A 19,544-nucleotide genomic window follows, 5' to 3' on the forward strand; every position below is an offset into this window, starting at 1 on the left:
CCATTACTTACCCACTAACTAGAGACTGGCTTAATCTGCTAAAATCAGAACAAAAAACAAACAAAACTTGGCTATTAATTTGTCTATTTGCATGCATAAAGATTGTCTGAGCAAATTAAGTAAAAAAACTACAGCATGAAAGAACTACTCACCTGCATTTCAATTCGTTGTTGCACTTGAGAGTTCGCTCCTTACAGAACCGAATGTATTTTCATGTGTGGGTATGCAACATGGATTTGGCTTATTAATATTGTTCATTAAATGACAATGAATTCTTCTGCCCTTGCACTACTTTACCATCTGCATATTTCATTCAGCACAACTAATGACTTGTAGTGTAACCTACCAAAAATGCCAATTACAATGTTCAGGAATATGAAGGAGCGAATACAAATCCACAGAACGATGTAAATGCTGCAGGTGATGCTGTCCAGCTCTGGAACCCTTTGTACTTCTGACAGCAGGACACACCAGTGAGTCATGGTGAGCAGCGTGAACAGTGTGATAAATGCATTGTGCAGATCTCTGGAGAACACAACCAGCACACTCACTTTCAAAGCAAACACTGGCAATTATCAAATACAATGTAAAAACTGAGGAGTCCAAAATGACTGAGGAGCGAAATTAGGCAAACAGCCAGAGAAAAGAACTAAGAACTATTTACTACTAATGTCACGGCCTTTCCCGACAAAGGGCAAAATTTTATATTTCCCTTAGCCCAATCCCAACCACTACACCTTGGGGAGTCGCAAGTTGACAAATGCAGAGAGAAGATGGGAATTTGCACAATATATTTATTCAACAAAAGAATTTTATATATATAAAAAAAAAAAAAAAATCCATCAACTCCAAGTGCACCCAGTCCCAGTCCAGAACCTCGGCAGCCAGTTCAAGGAGGGACACGCAACAGTCCACTTAGTGTTCTGGATAGCAATGCTGCAGACAAAGGACAGAACAAAAACAAAACGCAGTCACCACTCAAAATAACTGAAATTGTAACAAAGAAACACACAAACCCACAAAGACGCAACACAAAAATGGAGCCCAAAGATATAGAATATTTTAGCCAAACAAAATGTTCCCTAATAGGCTAGCACTGGAAAAAAAAACTACTTAACACCACAGCAAACCCTCCAAATTATAAACCCCAAAATAAATCAAACCAAACAAATCCAAATCCCTTACACACAACCAAAAATCAAATAATGAAATAAACCTATAGCAGTACCCAGCCTAATAGAAAGCAACTTAGCTATTTATAGCAACGGACTCCAACAAACTAAAACGAAAATGAAAAATTAAAATGTACTGCCCTAAAACTACGACTGGTGGATGGCAGAAGGTTAAAATTCTTCTAAAAAGGTAGGGGGTTGCACTTAGCTTTTAATCAGCGCGCTTCTTGTGCACAGACAGCACCAGCAGCAGAGTCTCTCACGTTCTCGCTTTCACCAGCAGCTCAGCTGTATTTACTCCGGCACGTCCCAACTTCTCAGATCAGTCGGACAAAACAGACACCGCTTGGTTCACTCGGTTCACCCTTCAAACAACGGAAGTCTTTCCGCTTTGTTGCGTACTTGCCAGAGTCGGGAGCAGTGTCCGCCTGTGTCACGCCTTTTCTGGCCTTTAACACATGAATGGTGGAGAAAATCAAGCGTTGACAGGTCATCTAGGCTACATGCTGTCTAAAGTGACGTCATTCATGAATAGTCATTTTTTATTAGAAAGCCTTTTATCTACTAAGATTTGGAAGAAAAGCAAGGGGCTATTTACACAATTCCCATAGAAACGCAACCCATTAACAGATATAACGGATATAGCATTGAAGTGATGATCACCTTTACAGCTTGTTATTTAGCAGTTGCCTGTAGTCTGCTGGTCTGAATCATGTTTAACTAATTAATTGTAATGAAAATACCATCTAAGCATTAATCATTTTAAAATGGTAGTCTGTAGCCTTATCACACAAGGGGGGAGGAGTGTTAATGTTGAACAAATAATAACTCACTTGAAACTTACCAGTAATATAAAAAGATGTAATATACCACACATACCAGTGTGAGCGGTAATTTAGGAAGGAAGTTTCTAATTGTGTCTAGCCTTATAATTTTGATTGTAAGGGCAGGGTAAAGGTTAGGTTTCTGCCAACATGTAAAATCTTATGGAATTTGTATCTGTCCCCATGGACCGAGGTATTTATGTTCCCAAATCTGAAAGGCAGAAGCCGTTCTTAATGAATTATCTCCTACGATTGGACGACAGGAACAGACAGAAATAGACCTGAACTGAACTGAGCAGATGTGTAGCCTGTCTTGTTAAGTGTGGATGTAGGTGCTTACATGTGTATCCTGACTTAGTCATGGCATGGAGTTGGGTTTAGGGGGATACTGCTGCTTCTCCCTGGTCCACCATCCACGGGACCACGTTCTTCTCTCCAGCCCCACTGGAGACAACAGCAAAACAGGAGCAGCTGGAATTCAGCCAGTTCTCTATGTGTTTCAGCAGATGTACCTGAGTTAGAAGGTGAGCTACTACCTTTGCATGTAGAAAAGCAGGTAGGCTGTTTTTGCCCTGCTCTTAAGGACGGCTGGCTCTGTCTTTTTTGAAACCTTTGAATCGTTGAATTTTAACCAGCACTCTCCTTTCTCCTCAGCTACGTCGCTGATGTAGTGCCCTGTCAGGGAAGCAAGATGTCATTAGTCACTTTATAGTTTCTACTGCATGTTTGTGGATATTATCAGACTGCTCACCACTGTCCATGCTGCCACCCAAATGAGACACCACAGCGTGGAGTCTGTAGATGTCTGTGTGAACAGTTTCCTGCAAACAACAAGTACATCTGTTTTTTCATATGATTAAGTAAGAATGCATCTTAGATCGTTGATATGGGTCTCTCTCATATCTATCTATCTCTCTCAGCCTGTCTTTCTCAGTCTCTCTCAGCATCTTTCAATCTTCTTTTTCATCTCTCTCTCTATTTCCTCACCAGTGGGCTGACGTGCTGTACTTTCTCTCCCTGTCCTTCTCTGCTCTCATTTACTACTAATGGGTTGAGAGAACTACATCATTATGGCAGGTACGTATAAACGTAGACAGGTTGTAAATCCAAAATTTAATTGATCACTGTAGGAAAATGGCTGATGTTTACCTTGTTCTGGCACAGAGCTTTTCTCCAGATTATCCTCCTCATGTCCTTTGTCCTGGGTGTATGCTGGTCCACTGTGGACACATCACAAAGCCATTCAGTTAGCGTCTCATTGCTAATTGTGAAAGGGTGGACAGAGGTGAGAGAGCGTATGCTCAGGCCGTTGTACAAGCTGACCTTAACGGTTGCCCGAGTGAAGCCACTCCAGGGAGGACAGAGAGGTCCAGCTCTGAGGGGATGTCCATTAGGTTTGTTAGTTTCTTGCCCAGCATGTCAAACCTCTTAATGTGGAGGATCAGAACTCTGTTCCAAAAGGAAAAATGATGTAAGAATTGGAAGAGTGTGAGATGACTGCTTTAAAACTCATTGTTTGTGGTAATTCACATAATGCGAGACTCACCGTGGGAGTGTGAAGAACTCCACCACTTCACATGCCTCGGTGCCTTGACCACATTCACATTTGAACTCCAAAACCGTTGACTGAAAAAAAGTTTTCATTGAGAGTGACAATGGTTAGGATGGCTCCCTAACTTAACAAACTGGCAAAAAAGTGTTGTCCAGTAGGGGTGTGTGAGGTGACAGACCTTGAAGTAATTGTGTAGGCTGTCAGTCAAGGTAGAGCTCAGGTTAACAGAGAGGTGGTTGAAGTCCTCCACTCTGGAGCTCTGCAGTCCACAGCTTTCAAACAACAGAAATCAACAGAGAGGTTACAACATTCACACAGAAATAACCCACATTATCCCATACCAAGTGTGTGCATACTTTGTGACAATGCACACTCTGAAGAAACACATGTTAAGAACAGTTGATTTACAAGAAGGAGATGTGGTGATATAGCACAGAATTACCTGCTGCAGGTGCGCACAGATTTGAGGTGAAACTCAAAATTTGCCACAGGGCAGATGTAAGAGAAGGAGGAAACCCTGAGTGTCTCTCCCTCCTCCTTCAGCTGAAGCAAACACATCATCAGGAACTCATGAGCATCCTGTGGAAGACAGTACATCAGAAGGGCATTACTCCTGGACTTCAGCAGCAACAGAGTTGAGAAAACAAAGAAGGTTGTGTGCAGTTCCTGCAGACTACTGCATGTGGTTCTGATGTGTTCTGAATGGCTCAGAGGGTTGTTTAGCCGAACCTGTTCGTAGTCCTCTCCAAACGCAGGGCATCTGACTGAAATACAGGCATTCAGGGCTCTCAGGAGCTTCTTCTTCTTTGAAGAGCTACGACTAGTGAGCCTGCCTTGCTGTAGATCTGCAAAACATCTACGCACAGTAACAGGGAGACCAATGTGGTTTATAACTCTCAGCATCACAACACCTCTCTAAGCACTCATAATTGAACAGTTCATTTAGACATGTGAATCCTCTGTTCCTGATTGGCTACCTGAGCATCTGGCAGCTGGATGGATCCGTCCAGCTGGAGCACTGAGCTCTGATGGGGCTCCAGAAGCAGGAGAGACTCAGAAGACACTGCAGAGTGGCGTTCATATAACATGTATTCCCAATGTTGGGAAACCTAACAGGACATTAATGTTTAGAATAGATTTAATACATAATCAGTAAAACTTCCAGGCCACTAGGTGTCAATGTCACATAATTTCAGAATTTGAAGAAGAACTGCAAAAATACTTATTGCTCCTTTAATTGCTACGTGCCTTTATTTTGGTTCAGAGATAAAGACTGTGTACATTACATCTGTGTACACTGCAAAATCACGTAATGGTTGTGTGCTAAAACACAACGTGTTCTGTCTTTACCCGAGCTGTCGGATCTCTGTGTCTCTGCCAGCAGAAACAGTGGGGGCGTGTCCTTGGCCCTCACCCTGGCCACTCTCAGTCACCCTTTCACTACTGACGATGTGCGGTAACAGGTGCTGCAAATTCTGCACACGAAAGTCTCCCTCTACCACAACAGCCGGAAATCTGAAAGAGAGAGTAGAAGTGACAGATGAATATGGAGTTTGTGTAGTGCACAAAATGTTCACATACATACAAATGTTGTTTTTAATATTTTTCAGTTTCTCTTGATTTATGCCACAATGTCAATATATAACCATTATAGATTGTCCATACTTTACTGTGCCATGAAGATGACTTTAATAATGTACCCACCTATCCATGGGCACGGAGCACACATTTTTATCAGCAGCCCCTATGGAGAGAACAAAGCCTTGGAGTAAGTGTCTTTGACTAAAACATACTATGCAAAGGGACAAAATCATAAAAGATTCTGAGCTCTGACCAGGAACAATCCCTTCCGTGTTCTTGGGTTCAGTAGGGAGTTTGTTGTTGGACCTGGGGGCAAATAATTCCAGGGAAAAATCATAGACAGAATAAATAATAACCAAATGTGCATGTGACTACACATGTGCATGTGACTACACAATTCATAAGGCTGGGACGGTTTTCATACCTGGCTAAGTGTCCCTCAGAGGAAGAGGAGCAAGAGATGGAGGAGGAGCTGACATTCAAGGACTGAGTGTCAGTTACTTGTGTCAGGGAGGATGACTCTATATGTCTCCACCATCTTTGCTTTTTCTTCTTTTTAACTTCACTATTCACACCCTCTTTGTTCTTTTTCTGTAGGAAAGCATTGGTTTGTCAAATCATGGGTATGGGAAACCTCAGTACACCCTAAAAAGCATCACATCTTAAATCGAAAAAATATCGGAGAAAATATCGGAGAATCGGAGAATAACCGGTATAAAAATGCCGGTTACTCCTTTTTAGACCACAACGTATAAAAACGTTAGATAGCTACCTTCATACACGAGTAAATGCAACCCATTTGTCCGATATACGCTCCTTCCTAACAGAATTAATGTAAACGTCGTCGCGTCGGGTTTGCAGGTACTTTAAATGTGATGTTCGCGATATATTGACCTGGTTCTATTGTGCAGCGCTGTCACGGCCTCGTTGTTAACGTCAGTAGCTATATGACGTAATAGTGCTGCGTTCTGTTATCGTTAAGTGTGAAGCTGTAAGCTCCAGACTATTTAGCACAACTTCTATACCCTAAATCCAAAACCAAACACTTAGGTCCTCAGACACAGGTCTTCTGGTGGTTCCAAAATACAAGCTTGTTACTGCTGGTGGGCGCTCATTCTGTGTAATGGCCCCAAAACTGTGGAATGGCCTCCCGCAACATCTCCGCCTCTGTTCATCCTTTTCCTCCTTCAAAACTCAGCTTAAAACTCACCTTTTCTCTCAGTATTTTCTCCCTTCCACATAGTCATAGTATGGTTTAATTAATTATATTTATTTATTTAATTGTTATTTGTTTTTTTTCCCCATAGGATTTTTGTAAAGTGTCCTTGGGTACTAGAAAGGCGCTATATAAGTTTAACTTATATTAAATACGTTGTTTAAATATCTAAGTGACGCACTACCGCTACTAGTGGTGAGAAAGTGTACTGCATTTTATTCAAAATCAATGCGGTCCGGCGGCCCTCTGCGGCCCAAAGTTTAAAACTGTTGTTCTTTTGAGGCCCTCAAGGTGGCGTTCGCGGCCCACAGTTGGGTTAAGAATCCCATCTAGATGAGGTTTTGGGGCTAAATCATCTCTTGACTGTCATGATGATGCCCGATGTTGTGAGGGTTTTGTGTGTTTTTTTGTTTTTGTTTGCCCAATCTTTCCTTTGCAACCTTTCAGTGACTCTGCAATATACTCCGCAGGGGACGACCAAGTTCATGGTCATGGTTCATGGATCATGAAATCCCTTCACCCTTTAGTGCTAAGGTTTAGTGATTCATCTTATACATTATTATACTAGAAAAATCCACATACTAGAATGTAAGATACTGATTAGTGAAAGAAATCTGCACAATTACACACACAGCTTTGGCACCTTGCAGGGCTTTGAGCTTTTATGAAAAGTGCGGTTCAATTATACTTCACATGTACAGTATCAGCTACTCTTTTTGCATTTTAAAGTCCCCTCTAATTTATAACTGTCCAACAATATTTCAGGTTGTCCTAAAATATTTCCTGATTGCTTATAAATTGTTTCTTCACAGCTGATTGCCTGACTGAATCTATAGATTGCCTTTCCTGCATTTACACTGAATGTAGTTTGACAACATTATAAAGGATATATGTTTCCAAAACATGCATAGAAATTCAAGTCATGGAGTACAAATTTAATTTGATCAAATTACAACTTGACAGAAAAAGTAAAACTGCATTTTCATTAAATAAATATACAAAATTCAGATTCAAATTGTAGCTGTAGAGAGAGGAATAAAATCCATCCAATTGTCATTAACAAAAAACAAGCAAAAACAAAACACACACACACACACACACACACACACACACACACACACACACACACACACACACAAAACAGATTTGCCAGATTTCTATACGATGAAGATTTTTTAATCAGGTGTCAACAGCACGACATCTAACTTGGATAAAGCCACTTCTGTTACGTAAGGAAGTGTCTGATGGAAGTGTCTGATGGGAGGGTCTGATGGGAGTGGATCAGAACTCTGTTCCAAAAGGAAAAATTATGTAAGAACTGGAAGAGTGTGAGATGACTGCTTTAAAACTCATTGTTTGTGGTAATTCACATAATGCTAGACTCACCGTGGGAGTGTGAAGAACTCCACCACTTCACATGCCTTGGTACCTTGACCTTGACATTCACATTTGAACTCCAAAACCGTTGACTGAAAAAAAGTTTTCATTGAGAGTGACAATGGTTAGGATGGCTCCCTAACTTAACAAACTGGCAAAAAAGTGTTGTCCAGTAGGGGTGTGTGAGGTGACAGACCTTGAAGTAATTGTGTAGGCTGTCAGTCAAGGTAGAGCTCAGGTTAACAGAGAGGTGGTTGAAGTCCTCCACTCTGGAGCTCTGCAGTCCACAGCTTTCAAACAACAGAAATCAACAGAGAGGTTACAACATTCACACAGAAATAACCCACATTATCCCATACCAAGTGTGTGCATACTTTGTGACAATGCACACTCTGAAGAAACACATGTTAAGAACAGTTGATTTACAAGAAGGAGATGTGGTGATATAGCACAGAATTATCTGCTGCAGGTGCGCACAGATTTGAGGTGAAACTCAAAATTTGCCACAGGGCAGATGTAAGAGAAGGAGGAAACCCTGAGTGTCTCTCCCTCCTCCTTCAGCTGAAGCAAACACATCATCAGGAACTCATGAGCATCCTGTGGAAGACAGTACATCAGAAGGGCAATGCTCCTGGACTTCAGCAGCAACAGAGTGAGAAAACAAAGAAGGTTGTGTGCAGTTCCTGCAGGCTACTGCATGTGGTTCTGATGTGTTCTGAATGGCTCAGAGGGTTGTTTAGCTGAACCTGTCCGTAGTCCTCTCCAAACGCTGGGCATCTGACTGAAATACAGGCATTCAGGGCTCTCAGGAGCTTCTTCTTCTGTGAAGAGCTACGACTAGTGAGCCTGCCTTGCTGCAAATCTGCAAAACATCTACGCAAGGTAACAGGGAGACCAAAGTGGTTTATTTCTCTCAGCATCACAACACCTCCCTAAGCCATCATATTTGAACAGTTCATTTAGACAAGTGAATCCACTGTTCCTGATTGGCTACCTGAGCATCTGGCAGCTGGATGGATCCGTCCAGCTGGAGCACTGAGCTCTGATGGGGCTCCAGAAGCAGGAGAGACTCAGTAGACACTGCAGAGTGGCGTTCTGGAGGCGGGAAGGGAAACTGCAGGTGTTCTCAATACACACCTTGACTAGCTAGCCAGGTATTTTAAAATGAAATGAAATGTGCAATGTGAAATGAGCACACATTTCATTTCATTTTACCTGGCTAGCAGAGGAGTCAATTCCAGGTTCAGAAAGTAAAAGTCCTCACCAGGATTTTGCTCAGGCTTCCTGGATTGTGTTGATTCCACTAATTTTACCTGGATTGCACTAATTAGAAAATCTAGCAAGCTTGAGCAAAATCCTGGTGAGGACTTTTACTTTCGGAACCTGGAATTGACACCTCTGCTGGCTAGCGAGTCAACATGTGTATGAACACCTGCAATTCTCCTTCCCTTAATAGTTTTAGTAAACAATTCAGTAATGTGTAGTGTCTCCACCAAATTTCTCATGGATTTTCGTGACTGGATATGGTGACGGATTAAATCTGGTGGCTTGAAGAATCCCGTTCACCACTGTTAACGACACACTACTATAATTTACCCAGCTACAGTTTATGTATTATGCATTGATGTGCATTTACAGCACACTTGTAATATAGTAATATAATTTTCCCAGCTACATTTTATTGTCACGTAGGGCTACTCCCCCCTCTCCTAGCTGTCACTCCGGTGTCCTGCTCTTCGTGTCTTTGTTGTTCCTTGCTTGTTAATCCCGCCTTGCTTGTCTGTTACCATAGTTTCCCTCTGTCTGCCATGCCCATGTTGTCATTGTCTTCACCTGTGTCTAGTCTATTTCTGTGTATTTATATCCCTGTGTCTCCCTAGCCCGTTTTCGGTTGTTCTGTTCATTTGCTCCGTCGGTATTTGCCAATGTGCTCCGCGATCCTTGTTATTTGATTTCGTGAGTATTGTTCCTGTTCCATTGTTCATTCCTTTTAGTGTTCTCCCCATTGCCCTGTTCGTTCTCTTTGTGTGTCTGATTATGCCGATCAACTTGTCAAACCTGGATGGCTCACCTGTTACGACCCCTGCCTGTTGTTACGACTATGATTATGGAATTCCTTCTAATAAATCTCGCTCTCCTCAGCGTTTGTCTGCCTCCTAGCTGAGGAGGTGCCTGCGTTACATTTGTACTTATATTTTATGTTGTGCATTTGTAGCACACTTGTACTATTTAAAAGCTAGTCATTTCATTTTTTAAAATAAACATTTTAAAATTTCCACCAGGGAAATTTTAGTAAGCACCAATGCAAACTGTCTATAAGAAACTATTTCTACTTTCTTTTGTTTCCCCTCTCTTGAAGCTACATTTTATTTATTTGTAATAATTTAGGCTGTGTGTTTCCAGTGTAATATTCCTCTCTCACTATAGTTTACTAAATTCAGGTATCGCATGGTTAGTGTTGCTAGCTGGGAAAATAGTGAATCACTCAAATATCATAACTGGATACATTCAACCTAAAACATAATTAGCCTATAACTCACTAATGATCAAGTCAAGTCAAGTTTATTTGTATAGTGCTTTTCACAATCTTTACAAGATTAACAATCTTATGGGTCCAAATCCCTAATGAGCAAGCCAATGGCGACAGTGGCGAGGAAAAACTCCCTATGATGGAGGGGAATAGGAAGAAACCTCGGGAGGACCAAGACTCAAAAGGGAACCCATCCTCCATTGGGCGGCCCGTTAGCACAAGTCCGTGGTGCGCAGGGTGGTTCTACAGTTCTACAGTAGTAGTCACAGTTCTCGTTCCCCGGCCAAGTAGTCACAGTCCCTTCAGTGTAGATGGTGAGCCTCTGATAGGAACTAGCATCCGCACGACCTCTTGTGGCAATGGCACGTCCAACCCTGGCATCAGTACATCCACAGGCAGGTGCTTGTATCCGGATAGGTGCGTGTATCCAGCAGGGACCAGTCCCCTTCGGGTGGCCTGGTTAAATACACAAATCACACAAAAAACACAAAATCAAATTATACAGACTAATACACAAGTCACACACAAACCACACAATCAGACTAAGCATACTGATGATTACATGAGTAACACCAAAGGTAAAATACAAGACAGTATGACTCCTTTGCAATTAAAACACAATCACATTACTGATAAATATTTATAAAACAATAATACATATTTCACTAACAATTTACAAAATCATTTACATTTACGGCATTTAGCAGACGCTCTTATCCAGAGCGACTTACAAAGTGCTTTGCATTCAATCACAGAATTCATCCTAGGAAATAGTACGAATAGGCCAGAATTCAAGATACCATTGAGTCAGACTACTACTAAACCACAGGAGTCAATGTCATTACCTAGTGTTTTTGCAAGTTAGACATTTGCCAAGAAGCACAAATAACCACAGACAGACATACCATTTAAAGAACCACGGCAAGTGGTATCAGCTGAGTTAGTGCTCTGGTAAGAACTCAACAAACAGGTGGGTCTTCAGTCTACGCTTGAAGATAGCAATAGACTCTGCAGTCCTAGCAGCTAATGGAAGATCGTTCCACCATCTTGGAGCCAGGACGGAGAATAGTTTGGAGCTTTGTCTTCCATGAGACTTTAAGCATGGAGTTTCGAGTCGAGGCAAGCTTGAGTTTCTGAGTGTTCGCTGTACGGATTGGCTTTTGACCATGGACATCATGTAGGGAGGGGCCAGTCCATTTTTGGCTTTGTAAGCAAGCATCAATGTTTTATATCTGATGCATGCCACTACTGGAAGCCAGTGAAGAGAGCGTAGCAGAGGAGTCACATGTGAGAACTTAGGGAGATTGAAGACCAGTCGTGCTGCAGCATTCTGAGTTAGTTGTAGAGGTCTGATGAGGATGACAGGAGCACTGATAATCTGCTGTTGATAACCAAAAATCCCACAATGGTCGAATCTGTAATCCTGATGGTTGTCCACGGTGATGATGAATAGTCCACGAATGGTGATTCTTTCGGGCTTTCCTCACAGTTCCTTGCACACTGACGATGGTGATTGTTCTAATAATCCCGACGATCGGTTCTTGATGCCGTTCAGTCCTCTGGTCTTGTCTCTGTTCTCTGGCGTGGATCACAAAGTCTCTCATCATCCTGATGCACATCTTGTCAAGGCTTATTATTCTGTCCTGGTCCACAAACTGCAGTAGTCCTCTTGTCCTGGGAGCCTGCGTGAAATTCAGGTTGCACAGCTGTCGGTAGTCTCTAATCCAGGAAGAAGCACAGGAGACCCACATGATGGACAGAACGAAAGAGACAGAAAAGCAGAATAAAGACTACACACAGCTTTATGTTTTCATGAGAAATCTGGAAGATGAGTTAGGGTTACACAAACCTCAAAAGATGAAACAGAGTGTTGGGGGAAAGAGAAGGGGCAGATGTAAAACGCTCCAGGTGGGTGATCAGTCCATGTGATGTTCTACCTCTGTGTCCCAAAAGACCAACATCTAGTCCTCATGTGGTTATGGGAAAACCTTCAGCATCTGAAAAACACACATGCAAGGAAAAATATTAAATTACGTAGAAAAATAAAACGCATGCCACACAGTGAAATTATGAATTTATATAAGAATTCAATTCATGTGTAGGTATTTAAAAGCCTGGAGGTGGTCGTTGAGGGGGTGCTCTCGGTGGGGATGGACTGCTGGAAAAAACAGCTGGGTTCGGTGTCTCCAGGGTCTGGGTGTGACTAGATTCGGATGACCTGAAAATGTCATCCGAACCAATGGAGACACCCTTAAACCAAGTGGACACCACCGTTTGCTACAAAACACACAAAATAAAAATGCCTTTAGATATCATTTTCTAAAAACCTCACCACAAATAATTCTAAATGCAATCAGAAAGGAGGAAGCACTAACCAGAAAAATATTCTGCACCGACGTTGTTGTTGAACAGGTGCGCAGGTAGATGGTGGCGTCTGTGATGCTGGATCCCCTCCGCTGAATTAACAGAGGACATGCTGATGAGTGTAATTCAGAATGGGACAAGCTAGTGAAAGATGCTTATAGTGAAGACTCTTTGTTACCTTGATGCAGGCCACGGCACTAGCGCTGGCAAAGTGGTGGAGGGTAAGCTACAAATACAAGGAAAAGATTAGGTTGAAGGGACATTTACAGTAGCATGTCCATTCTTACTGAAATTGTGAACCTGTTCCCATGACTCACCTCTGCACCTATCCAGTAGAATTCATTGTTGAGCACCCACCAGTGCTCACTCTCCAGCCCACTGTAGATGGACTTGTGCTGGAGCTTCACCTCCACCACCTGCAGTCAAGCAGAAAAATAACTTTACCACTGAAATGGACAAACCCCTTATAAACCCTCAGGTAACAAAATATTTTTGTGCCTGTGATACACATTAAAAACTTAAGGGAACCTGTGTAGCTGAAGAACCCATTCGTGAGAAGGTGAAGGCAAACATCCTATGTGCTCTGTCCAATCCTTGGCGAGTCTGTATAAGCCTCAACTATGGAGAAAACCAAATACGTGTTACTTTGCGACTAGACAAGTATGTGCAAGACCTGCATTTTACAATTATTGTGACCAGCATGCAAATAAACAATGCATGCTACAGTTCTGCACAGAAACTTCCCTAAATCCTGTACATGTTGTGACAACGTGTTGTGAAAAGCGCTATACAAATATATTTGATTTGATTTGATTTAAACAGAATGAAGCTGGCTAAGAAAGATTTCACCAATAATAGCCAACTACCTCTCGGATCGGGGTATGGAGCGTCTCAAAGATGCCTTCGTCCAATGCAAAAGGCTCCCGATCATGTCCTAAGGAAGATGTTTAAAAAAACACTGAAATATTAAAAACTTTGATGCAACCTAGTTTAAATTTGCCGTTAAAGGGTAGCCAATTTAGTTAGGCTAAGTAACATAGTGATAAGTAGCTAGTTTAATGTAGCAAACTAGCTTGCGAATATAAGGGTGTGTTCGTCGCTAGCTCCCTAATTTACCGTCGCAGGTGTCGGTATGAGCTGCAGCTTCGACTTCCCTCTGTTGATCTCGGACCCGCCGCCTGTAAACGAGAAAAGACCAAACAACGGCCGAAACTCCAGTGGCACAAAGGAGCACTGGTCGCAGCCCAGTGAAAGGCAGGGAAAACAACATTTTAAACAGGTTAAACAAATTAATTCGAGATATTAACTCGTTGAATATGTTAATTCGAGATATTAATTCGGTACATATATTAATTCAATATATTAATACGTTGAAGATATTAAATTGAGATATTAATTGTTTGAAGATATTAATTTGTAGATATTTGGAGATATTTGTTGATTTTTTTCCACAGCAAATGCAAAAGTGTCTTGTCTCTTTGGGGGTCGGTAAACGACTGAGGGATTTTAGATATTTTGTTTGGAGTTTCACCTTGGCGATTTACCTTCATATCAAAACATGTTTTTCTCCATGACTCCGATATGCAGAAACACTTAGCAACGTAAAAGGGGGAAAGCAAACGCTAGCAAAATAATTACCTTTTGCGGAGTATTGGACTAAATGACACATAATACCTTGTCGTTTTATTTAACTGCTGTCAAATAAATATTCTGCCACATGAATTAAATTAGCAGTAATGTATGCTTGTCAGAGTTAACCACAAAACGTGACATCTCTACTCATTGGACGGATAATTGTCTACAAACGAATGTTATTTACTTGTCAGTCTTAAAGTTCGTTTTATTTGAAGATTAGCGTATTGCCTGCAGTTCTTATTTCTGCCGTTAGGTGGCAACCGTAATGCACCAGTTTATAGCTCGCACATATGGAGTACGTAGAGGCAGCGGCACGATGTGGCTGTTTTTCTAATTAATTGTGTGTCCATTGATCGTGAGTAACATTATTTGTTAGTGATGGGCACAGCAGTTCTTTTAGATGAACTGAATCATTAGAATCAGTTCACTAAAAATATTCGTTCAAAAGATTCGTTCACCGAATCGTTCAGTGCTTGGCAGGACTCCAACCCACATGGGTCCACTATAATGATTCAAATTGGACTTTGACATTTTCAATTTTTTTGCTTAAATGTATCATTTCTCTGTGTACATCACAGCATTAAGGATATTTTTATCAATCACAAAATCATATTTTCTCATCTCAAGCATTAGCTCTTTATAATTATTGGTCATTTTTTCAAGATCTGGGCAATGTTTTTCTTCAACCCCATTTCGTACACAGTGGCAGCTCTCTGAATATGATCATAAAATGCATTTCTGAAGAAATCAATATTTTCATATTAATCAGATGTCCTCAACATTAATACAATAATTGTGAATACAAATACTTTTTGCAATACTAAGGTCTGAAATGTTCCTTTTCATGAAAGTGCTGCTATCTACATTATTACTGCCGTTTGGCCTGAGTCTTGGTGTTTCTTTTTACCATGGATAATGAAGCTTTCAGTTTGCAGCCTCTGCCTCCTGCCACCTCTGTACATGCGTCACACCATGAAGGAATTCTCCACACAGGTGTACACACATCTGGAAGTGCCATTCTGATGGTGTATGTCTCCAAAATAATAAGGTGGTCTGCATGTAGAGACTACAACATAATGAACATAATCATACATTTTGATAAATGTCATATTATTCCGTTTTTATGTCATGTCAGACAAAATGTTTTCATAATGTAACATAGACTTGATATGCAGACCAGGAAGTGATGGCAGTACTTCACATGTACTGGGAGACACTGGAAGTGTTGTATAGTGTGGTGATGAGGCTGTTGGAACACAGGTGAATGAGAGGAGTATCCATGGAGACCAACAGTATTCAGGGGATGAAGCTCACTAGTGGCCAGAATGGTGCATGCGGCCGCTTCCCACACAGCATCCCTGAAGCAAGCAGAGCCAGTACAGTTTGTTTGCTGTGCACAAGGAACGCAGGACTGCAGGTGGAGAAGGTAGACATTAACATTACCTTCTTTCCTTATTATCATTTATTAAAAACTGCTTTAATTACCTAAGCTTACCAAAGTCTTTAAAAATGTATCACTCTATATTTGCCAACTGCTGACTAATAGGTGTTTGAGGGAATGCAAGAGATGGGCATGGGCGAGGATCTGTACTATGATTAGATCAAAGGAGTTGGGACGAGATCTCCACAGTGGCATGGGTCCTCCACAGGATCATCATAGCTATAGCATAACTACTGACATTTAGTTAATTAACGGTGTTCAGTGTGAGGTTGAAGCGTGTACAGACTAAACTCCTAAGAGTTCAAGAGGTATAAGTGTATATTCTAAACTTTGCAGCAGTACACGGGCATTAAAGAATGTTAAAGGGAACCCCGGCTGGTAACACTTGTAAGCCTTAATATGATGTCTTAATAATTTAGATTAATTACATGTAAAAAAAAATCACAAAAGCAGCAAATTTATTTACAAATCAACACTTTTATTCGAAATATTTGACATATGGGCGCAGCCATGTTTTCTGACGCGCAATGCCTGCTGTGTAGATGACGTCAAATGGTTGCAGCACGCTAAACTTGACTGCGGTTGGAAGGAGTTAATTAGTGATGGGATTTTCGGCTCTATTTTGAGATGCGGCTCTTGTCGGCTCCCAAACGGCTCCCCATATATATTTTTTACATTATTAATTAATAGCTTAAACCTAATTTTATAACATTGTTTCATTATTGACATTGTTAAGCACTTGTGATGAGTAAAAATGCTGCATAACAATGCTTTATAAATAAAACTTTTATTATAACCAATTATTAAATTATCACAAAATAGCACCAAAATAGAACGCAATACAGCTTGGCCAATTGCCTGCCGTTTCCACAAAAAAAGTGGAGCTAACTTTTTTCCAGTGTTTTACCACCACATTTTTAACTGAAAGCTGCGTGTGATTGGTCAGATGTGTGGAGCACACGCTTGACATGCGGGCCGTGGAGACATTCTTTGCAGTGTTGTCCGAAACGATATGTGGTAGTATAAAGAAACACCCTTTAAAAACAGGGGAAGGAACATTTACCTGACAAAAATTAATGTTGCATTGTGTTCCAGGTTTGAAAAGTGCTAAAGTACTTGAAAATGTAACTGTATTTTGTTTCACAACAAATAGCTGTCTGATTGAATCGATGTGATAAACAAGCAAATTATTTCGAATAATTTTGAGTATATGTATAAATATTTAAGTTTAAGGTGCTGGGAAATATTGAAAATGGCCTTTTTCAATATTGAAAAGTGACGTACAAGTGCTTGAATTCCACCTTGTAAAGGTGTATGAACCCGGCATACATAACTTTGTTCATTGCGCTGAAGAGGTGCACGACCTCACTTCGCACGGGGGTCCTCACGCAGGGCGCACGGACCCTCGCGCTGGTATCAACTTAGCTTAAGCACCGACTGAGGAAATAAACTCTCCGCTCTCTACCACTGGCAGAAGCAGAGCAATACGTGCAAGGAGAGGGAGAGACAGCGAGGCACCGGAGGACAAATAAAAACGATGTTGGAAAAAAACTGTGGCACTTGCAGAGCACAAGCGCAATACTGAAGGAAAAAGCGGCTCCCAAATAGGATCCTAAAACGGCTCCCATTGTGGAGCCGGTTCCAATCGTTCACTTCAAAGCGCCGGCTCTTAGAGCCGGATCGTTCGCGACCGACATCACTAGAGTTAATGTTAGTTAGCTGAACTACCTTAAAAAAAACCATGCCACACTGTGTTGCCGTTGGATGTTATTTCCAGTCGAAAGGCAGTGGGAAGACTGATATTAGTCTTCACAGTTTTCCCAAAGATAAAAAGAGGAGAAAAATTTGGGAAGCAGCGTGTGGACGAACACAGCTACCAAAAGACCCGCGGCTCTGCTCTCTCAGTAGAGTCATTCAGTAGAGCCCGACTGGTGAGAGTTGACGGGTGCTGTTGGTTTTAAACATAGACTAAAACACAATGCAGTGCCCACAGTTTTCCCACACAGAAAGTCCAAAAGCCCCAGAATGTGGAGCGAGAACCGCACGAAGAAACGTGAACATAAACATGCGCTGGATTCTCTCTGTCACTCACTTGGTGGGTGTTGTAGCCGCTGATGTCAGAAATGTTGCGTTCTGGCTCAAGCTGAAAAGGCTGAACAGTAGCCAGGTCTAGCTAGCTGTGCTCAAGCGCGACGGCCAGTCACTGCAACCATTTGACGTCACTACCTGCTGCGCCCGTCAGCAGTTATAAAAATGGCGACCTACGTGCAGCGGGATTTTACAGAAAATCTAATAAATCTGCTACTTTTTGTGAATTTTTACAACGTGTCTTAATAATTTAGAGTAATTACACAATATTAAGGCTTACATATGTTATCAGCCGGCGTTCCCTTTAAGACCTGGAAATACCTAGAACAAGCAAGCATCATATAAATAAAAGTTAAGATGATTCATGTGTGCGTTGCTCATGGGATAATGAGACATAAAGCAATTTTTCCAGCTCTATTCACTCCTACAGAACAATGTTTACAGAGTCCCTTGGCCACACTGATTGGGAAGTTTGGTCTCTCAAATGGATCCCTTGACTAAGTTGTGGTATTGTTTTTATTTCATTTATTTTTTACTAAATAAAAAACTAACCCTGACATACTAAATAAATGAACCATACTATAAAACAAATGTAAATTAATTATCTACCCTGTTCTTGAGGTCATTGATGATCTGGGTTGTTATTAATATGCAGCATCTTGTCACTCACCCGGTTAACGTTTTCTAGGGTTCCTGTCCAAAAGGCCCCTGTATTTTTTTCCAGCAGGAAAGGTTTGGCTGGGTAGCTGATATCATGACCCTCAAAGGAGAAAGACACGTACAAACAGCTGATCCTGCCTTTCAGGCTCAAATGCAGTGGTGGACTCGTCCGATACCACATCACATGTAACGGATGTTGACGTGCAGCTTGTAACTGAAAGTGGACTGAGAGTGATTGTTGTGGGCTCAGCAGCAACCTGTCTTTCCTCCTCATTCTGCTTCTTAACAGCACCCACAGAACCTCCATCAGGACCATCACCAGATGCAAACATCTTGGTCCGTTCTCTCTTCCAGGCTTTAAGCGAACTGCCTCGGAAAATCTGGGTAAAGAACTGCCGTTTCTTGCTCCTGGTCTTTTTCTTCTCCAGTAGACACACAGTCCCATTGAAGATGTCAAACTCCCCACCACAGATTGGTGTGGACAGCGCACTACCCTTATTCCCAGGTTGGGAAATACATTTTGTCAACTGTCTCTGAATTATTGGATCTCAACTGACAGGATGTGGAATTGTCACCTAAGGAAAAAAAATATTGATTAGTGTAGTGTTATCTAAATTTGATAAGAACAAGCTCTTTAGGCCTGAACCAACATTCAACAATCATTCCTTTGGTTTTCATTACATTACATGTGCATTTAGGGACTAATTAGGTTAATTAGGCTGCGAGCGTGAATACAACAACTTCAGCAAAGGACTGCTGAAGTTGCTCGCCTTAAGTAGGCTGCAAACACCTGCAGCCTATGTGCCTGATTGCCCCCAGGTCTAGCTCGCGGGCTCCTCCTTGTGGCGACTGGAGGAACGGTCCTGGGTCCAACCCTGACAGTATGGACAAGGGAAGCGTGGATTAAAATCTATTATAGCTTCCTTATTAATATTTTACATGGTGAGCATATCTCGATAGGCTGATATCATACATCAAATAATGCTTTCCTTATCAAATCATGCTTTCAGTACATGTGTTTATGTACATGTGTTTCAGTACATGTGTTTCAGCTTTCAGCCGTGTGTTTATGTTGTCTACGTCTAGTCGTAGACAGGATCTCCG

At 41.5% G+C, this 19,544-nt stretch overlaps 2 protein-coding genes and 1 long non-coding RNA gene across 4 annotated transcripts; all 3 read right to left on the reverse strand.

Annotated features, from left to right (window-relative positions):
* Positions 1–828: 828 nt before the first annotated feature.
* LOC143485635 (uncharacterized) lies at positions 829–3,465 on the reverse strand. Of its 2 annotated transcripts, none has more exons than XR_013122961.1 (5): positions 3,320–3,465; positions 2,751–3,216; positions 2,533–2,671; positions 2,337–2,440; positions 829–1,621 (listed from the first exon to the last, which is right to left on the reverse strand). It is a non-coding gene; the product is annotated as an uncharacterized LOC143485635 (long non-coding RNA). The 2 variants fall into 2 exon arrangements; XR_013122960.1 differs by having other exon boundaries at positions 2,748–3,216; positions 3,320–3,464.
* Positions 3,466–3,498: 33 nt separating this feature from the next.
* On the reverse strand, positions 3,499–6,333 carry LOC143485743 (ubiquitin carboxyl-terminal hydrolase 37-like). The gene is made up of 8 exons (XM_076985273.1): positions 5,902–6,333; positions 5,554–5,720; positions 5,383–5,435; positions 5,253–5,292; positions 4,899–5,063; positions 4,526–4,657; positions 4,278–4,404; positions 3,499–3,504 (listed from the first exon to the last, which is right to left on the reverse strand). The coding sequence occupies exons 1-8, from the start codon at positions 5,926–5,928 to the stop codon at positions 3,499–3,501; spliced, it is 717 nt and encodes a 238-aa protein (XP_076841388.1). The 5' UTR covers positions 5,929–6,333.
* Positions 6,334–10,268: 3,935 nt separating this feature from the next.
* Positions 10,269–17,839, reverse strand: LOC143485534 (uncharacterized). Its single transcript, XM_076984988.1, has 10 exons — positions 17,785–17,839; positions 13,733–13,794; positions 13,483–13,550; positions 13,145–13,234; positions 12,934–13,032; positions 12,795–12,842; positions 12,628–12,708; positions 12,102–12,529; positions 11,158–11,971; positions 10,269–10,708 (listed from the first exon to the last, which is right to left on the reverse strand). Exons 4-8 carry the CDS (start codon positions 13,187–13,189, stop codon positions 12,359–12,361), a joined length of 444 nt encoding a protein of 147 aa, XP_076841103.1. The 5' UTR covers positions 13,190–13,234; positions 13,483–13,550; positions 13,733–13,794; positions 17,785–17,839; the 3' UTR covers positions 10,269–10,708; positions 11,158–11,971; positions 12,102–12,358.
* Positions 17,840–19,544: the final 1,705 nt, after the last annotated feature.

Source organism: Brachyhypopomus gauderio, unplaced genomic scaffold (assembly GCF_052324685.1).
Source record: "Brachyhypopomus gauderio isolate BG-103 unplaced genomic scaffold, BGAUD_0.2 sc37, whole genome shotgun sequence".
NCBI lineage: Eukaryota > Metazoa > Chordata > Actinopteri > Gymnotiformes > Hypopomidae > Brachyhypopomus > Brachyhypopomus gauderio.